Here is a 5,847-nt window from a genome sequence, read left to right as displayed (position 1 = left end):
AAAGGCAATGCAAAAATCTCAAAAGGTTTTCAATTCTAAGATCCTGTAGGACTATTTTGACAACCTTGCCTCGATATGTGGCCCAATGGGTGGAATAAACACAAGACCTGTTGCCTACATGCCAAATTTAGCGCAGTTAGAATAGCTTTTTCCTTGGTTTTGTTTACTGTGAGTAGTGATTAAATATATTAATCATAGCTTTGTATAAGATAGGATTGAAACGTGTTTAAATTCCCTCTGGAATAGGTACTCCAGACCACATGGATGGAATTTCTTTAAATTTAGTTTATTTATCAATGTCCGGGTTTGAAGGGTGGTGGGATTCTCTTGTCGGAATGTCCCTTAGGTTGTGTGTAATTGCAGTGCAATGCACCTGTTGTTTATGTCCCCTTGCTTTGAGAATTCCAATGACTATAAATTTGTAATTGCTTATATATATCTCGTGTGTTGCTCAAGCTTTGGAATTGGGGTGTATTGTATTCAAATCTGTTGGCATACTAGATAGTATTGTGTACAGTGTAACAAGGGAAAATGTCTTTTTCCATGTGGGTTCTCAAAGTTTCAAGAAAAAAGAGCATTTTCTCCACATTAGAAATTGCCATCTTGGTCTAAAAGCTTACTGTATTGAGGATTTTCTGTTTCTATATTGGGCTTTGCGGTGTGCATGTATTCAACTTGCTTGTTTTGATCACACTGAGACAGAAAATTCTAAGATAGTTTTGATCATACCGTTTCTATTTTGGGTTCTCAAATCTCATGCATTCATTGAGATTTGCTTGCCTGGATTGCCTTTAAGGCCAGAAGTTTTGATAGAGGCATCTTAGTTTATGTTGGATGTTCAGAGGATTGATGCTTCTGCATTGGATTTTCAAGCACTCTTTCAAATTGGCTTGTTTTGATCTCACAAAAGTATCCTGGTCTTTGCTGAACATACTTTAGGTTGATACTTCTGCATTTCTCAAGCATTCATTCAAACTTGCCTTGTTTTGATTACATTAGGGACATCCAATCTCATATGACAGTTCTTGTATATATGTTGTATATACAAAAGATTTCTGTTTCTGCATTGGATTGACAAGCATTCTTTCAAAATTGAGTTTCGATCACACCAAGGCCAAACATTCTCATCAAGGTACCTAAGAATGGAAAAGTTATTCTCAGTTGTCAGCCCTGTTTCTTCTGCAGCCAATAAGAAATCAAACAACCCTGAGAGTTACCCTTTTAGTAAAAGTGGTCTGAGCACGGACCATTCAGACAACTCATGCATGGATAGGCCTCTGGGTTCAGAGTTAAGCTGTACAGATACCAAAAAGCACAATGAAGGGCATGACTATATCGGTCTCACGGAGGTATCATCTTCTTGTAAAAACACTGATAAATGTGGAGGCTGCGAAGATGGTGATCTCAAATTAAGCTTGGATTTGAGCCTTTGGGTTGGTGATAATGTTCCTGATTCCATAGGAACAATGCAACATGTAGGAATTCTCACAAAAAGAGAATTTCACAGTACCGATACCTTCTCTGAGGATAGAAGCACTGTAAAAGGATTGATTGGGGTGAAAAGGAGCTATAATGAAGCAATTGGGTCTAATACACAAGGAGGTCAGGATGGTGGGGTGGCAACTGGCACTACACCTAATGTAGGCCGAACAAGGCAAGCTCAGTTCAGTGCTCCAGCCTTCTTCAAGAAGAACAGGCAGGAAAATCCTGGCATTGACAGGAGCAATCTGTCCTTGTATTGGAACAAATGTAGGCGGTCTCAAGCATTTGAGATGAAACAATCTGGTATGGAATTGGTAAATGGCCTCTGCAACTTGAGCCAGGATAAAGCAGACCATCAACTGTCTGGTTCTGAGCCTCGTCCAGGTGCTGGTGAACCTCCTACAAAGTAAGGGCTAGTTTGTTTTTTCAATTTGTTTGGAAAAGGTTTCTGGATTGAAGATGCGTGTTTATGTAGTCAGTTTTTAGTCTTTAGACAGATTTGCATTTCATTGTACTGTGCAGACAGACCTTATTTAGCTGTCTTGAATTCATATTGTATGTATCATTGTATTATTTCATAATTCATAGTAATCAATTTTTAACCTTAGCTTTAAACTTCAAGACATTAGTGCACTTTGCTTTTGCTATGTCTCATTTGCATGTTTGTGTTGTGCAAATGTTCCCTCTTCATTCTACAGATTGTCCAGATCTTCTACTTATTAGGTTTAGAATGTCCAGATCATGTGATTCTTAGAAAACATGAACAAACTAAGATTTTCATCTAGGACAAACCAATCTGCATAAGTGTTCTCTACCCCTAAGCTGCATGTCCTCTTTGGTTTTCCTTTTTGTAAGGTCAAAATTTGTTACCCTCAAGTCATCCTTCACTTGAGATCAGATAGTTGTCTATCAACCAGCACTAGCTTTAATCTAAGAGTACATGACAAGCTAGGATTCAGACCGAGAACCACCTAATTTGATGAGGAATGCTCTACCAATGAGCTACAGCTCTAGGCTTCTTTTCCAGATTATGATTTTGTACCTCTAACATTGCTAGGCGCCAGCTTTAAAGTAAGAGTACATGACAAGATAGGATTCAGATCCAGAACAACCTAATTGGATGAGGAATGCTCTACCAATGAGCTACAACTCTAGGCTTCTTTTCCAGATTATGATTTTGTAACTCCAACATTGCTAGAGGTGTTTCAAAGGGAAACAGCTATCCAGCCAACTTAAATACAATTCGTACTCAGGAGAACAGACTTTTTTTCAAAACTCTCTTTCGTATGGGTTGCGTTTTAGTTGGCTGGATAGCCACTTGCTTTTCAAAGCGGGTGGTGTTTGTTCTGATGAGGTAGTGATGGAAACTCTATCCAGATTTTTGTTATAGGGATTTCCATATGCTATAACTAACATATTTCTTCATTAACCATCTTGACAGGATTCAAGCAACTGGTTGGCCTCCGATTAGGGCATGCAGGAGAAATTCACTTGACTTCCACCCTAAGCCTTCTGGAGAAAAGCAAGCCATAGGTTGGCCTCCTATTCAGGCATACAGGAAAAATTCTCTTGGTTCTCATCCCAAGTCCTCTGGAGAAAATCAAGGTGCCCAAGGAAACTCACGATATGTCAAGGTGAACATGGATGGTGTAGCCATTGGTAGAAAAGTGGACCTGAGTTCCCATGAATCTTACGATACTCTTGTTCAAGATTTAGAAAATATGTTTCAACCAAGCACTGAAAGTAAGCATCTCAATATCTTTCTTTATGTGTTATGTTTCCCATTCAATGGAGGCTTAGCTGTTTGTTCATGTTGCTCTCAGGTCAGAATGGATCTCGAACCACCATGGGAATTCAGTATGGGGCCAAAAGTAGTTCAATGCAGCTTTTGGACCGCACTTCTGATATGGTTCTGACATATGAAGACAAGGAAGGAGATTGCATGCTTGTAGGGGACATTCCATGGAAGTAAGTTCTGATCTCTAGGTTGCTTTTGGATAAACATGTGTATGTTTATTTGATCGATGTTTTGGATCACATTCAGTGATCCATCATCAGGAAAAAAATGTTTCTGAAAATGTCCCTGTTTTGTTCCGATATGGAATCTAGTACAACTGTCTAAAAGATTGTTGGCTCTGCCTCGTGGCAATTTTCAAGTCTGTAATTTTGGCTAACAGAACTATGCCTTCGCAGAATGTTTGTCAACACAGTGAAGAGATTGAGGATCATGAAAACATCAGAAACAAACGCCCTCGGTAGGTTAAACTCTAATTTCTAGGCTCTTGGTAGTTTGGATTTAGTTTATTTGCATGGAAAATTGTAGGAGTTATTTTCTTCAGTATGGCTTTCCACTTAGGTTCACTTCTACACTTTTTAGCTGACAATAAGTATGTTGCATTGCAGCTTAAAGACTCCCAAAGAAGCGAAGTACTAAAATTGCACTCATCAATCTCAGTCTCAGAGCATCCTGGATCTCCTTGCTAAATTCGTTAAAGCTAAGAAATCTGTCAGATCACAAGATTCTAATTCTGTCATTAGTATAGTTGCCAAGGAACTCTACTATTAGGACCACTACTGCCTCTGTGTCCCCATACCCACATCTTCTGGTGACTATATTTATATAGAACATCTCTTGTTCATTTATTCCCATACCCTAATTTGAAATGGAGTCTTCATCCTTACACATACCCCCAGTCTGGACATGACTATCATCAGTAACAACAATGTTGCTCTGTTTTAATATGATTGTCAAACTCCATTTCTTTGATGTGATCATTATTTCTTTCATTGTCCATTTGCCTTCATTCTGTAATATGAACATCAATTGGTAATTGTATCATATTGGTGGTATACATGGGTTTCAAGTAAACGTTAAACATTCTGTAATTGTATGATACTGGTTATACTTGGGTTTCAAGTAAATACAATACAGTCAATTGATAAGTGTACCATACCAGAGTTATGGATTTCAAATAGATAAAATAAAGTCCATTGAGGTGGTTCCAAACACATGTTTCTGTTTTCCTGATAGATTGATCTATTTCAACTCTGCTTCATATTGTCCTCTCTTCTCTAAGAAGAATTGTGGACATTTATCAGTCTGGCTTAGCTACACTGATTATTTTCTCATTACAACATTTTGTAAGAACAATTTATGCATGTAACAACAAAAGGAACACTGTTGAACATTGTATTAATATACGTTAAGATTTACTCTTTTGATCCTTCTCAATTTCTATTCAATTATAATATTGTAATGTATCCAATTATTTTGTGTAGCTTGCATTGGTTGTGAACTTTCTGGATGTTTTGGAGGTTTCTTTTGCCTTCTTTCTCTCATAAAATGTAATTGCAGTGATTGATCTCTAGATGGGAGATCCCAAGTTTTATATACATATATAAAGATGGGCCAAATGCACAAAATTTTATGCCCTTAGGCAATCAACAACTATTCAGTTAATCATCTCTGTCAAACAAAAAAACACTAGTTAAAAGTTTCTTGCTGGATGCAACTTCATGACAATCTTCTTATCATTCATCCTTTCTCATATAGTAGAATGGATGACCTCGTAAACATAGATATTGAAAGTTTTCAAGCAAATTAGATCATTTGATTATAAGCAGATGAAGTTAGAACCACCTAAATTGAAGAACCAGAGGTAGCCCAATTTTTAAATACAAGCTAGTGTTTTGCAATTTCTTATCTATGTTTCCTAGAAGCTAATCATTTTAACATGTAAATCGATGCAGTGAAACCAAAATGCTGTCTTCCATGACTCATGGTTATCCAGCCAACTAAAAAGCAAACCATAAAGAAGAGTTGAAAAAAAAAGTTGGAAGTGTTCTCCTTCATATGAGTTGTTTTTTAGTTGGCTGGATAGATGTATTTCGGTTATGGTTCATTTTAACTTTCGAATTAGTTTGTTTTTATTGTGATAATTGGTATTAAGATAATTTATGGATTTGGCATATCTACATACCTCGATCATGGTATCGATGTAATTTTTGAGTTTGTTTTTAGTTTGATAATTGGTATTTGTTTTATGGATTTTTGTGTTGATTATTATTAAGTCATGATAGATCCGGTTTAATCTTGCTATTTAATTTTGATATCTATCATCTAGTTTGTCCTTACATTTATAAATTTTATAATTATGAATAATTTATTGGTTGTTTATTTGATTATGATTAGCATTCTTGTATGTTTCCCTTATGCTTGAATTGTTGAATTAGAGAAAGTCTTGTTATGATAGAATATGAATCCATGTGCTATCTTTGCATGCTCTTCCACGTCTAGCACTCTTGTAATTGTTCAAAGATATCTCATAGGTGGTCTATGTTGACTTGTTTTCCCTAGATATCATT

General features: G+C 36.6%; 1 protein-coding gene across 1 annotated transcript; it reads left to right on the top strand.

The window, feature by feature from the left end:
* Nucleotides 1-369: 369 nt before the first annotated feature.
* Nucleotides 370-4,491, top strand: LOC131027909 (uncharacterized). The gene is made up of 5 exons (XM_057958011.2): nt 370-1,888; nt 2,924-3,225; nt 3,306-3,450; nt 3,676-3,737; nt 3,886-4,491. The coding sequence occupies exons 1-5, from the start codon at nt 1,143-1,145 to the stop codon at nt 3,888-3,890; spliced, it is 1,260 nt and encodes a 419-aa protein (XP_057813994.2). The 5' UTR covers nt 370-1,142; the 3' UTR covers nt 3,891-4,491.
* Nucleotides 4,492-5,847: the final 1,356 nt, after the last annotated feature.

Source organism: Cryptomeria japonica, chromosome 3, assembly GCF_030272615.1.
Source record: "Cryptomeria japonica chromosome 3, Sugi_1.0, whole genome shotgun sequence".
NCBI classification, from domain to species: domain Eukaryota; kingdom Viridiplantae; phylum Streptophyta; class Pinopsida; order Cupressales; family Cupressaceae; genus Cryptomeria; species Cryptomeria japonica.
This window is presented reverse-complemented; position numbering and strand designations above follow the sequence as displayed.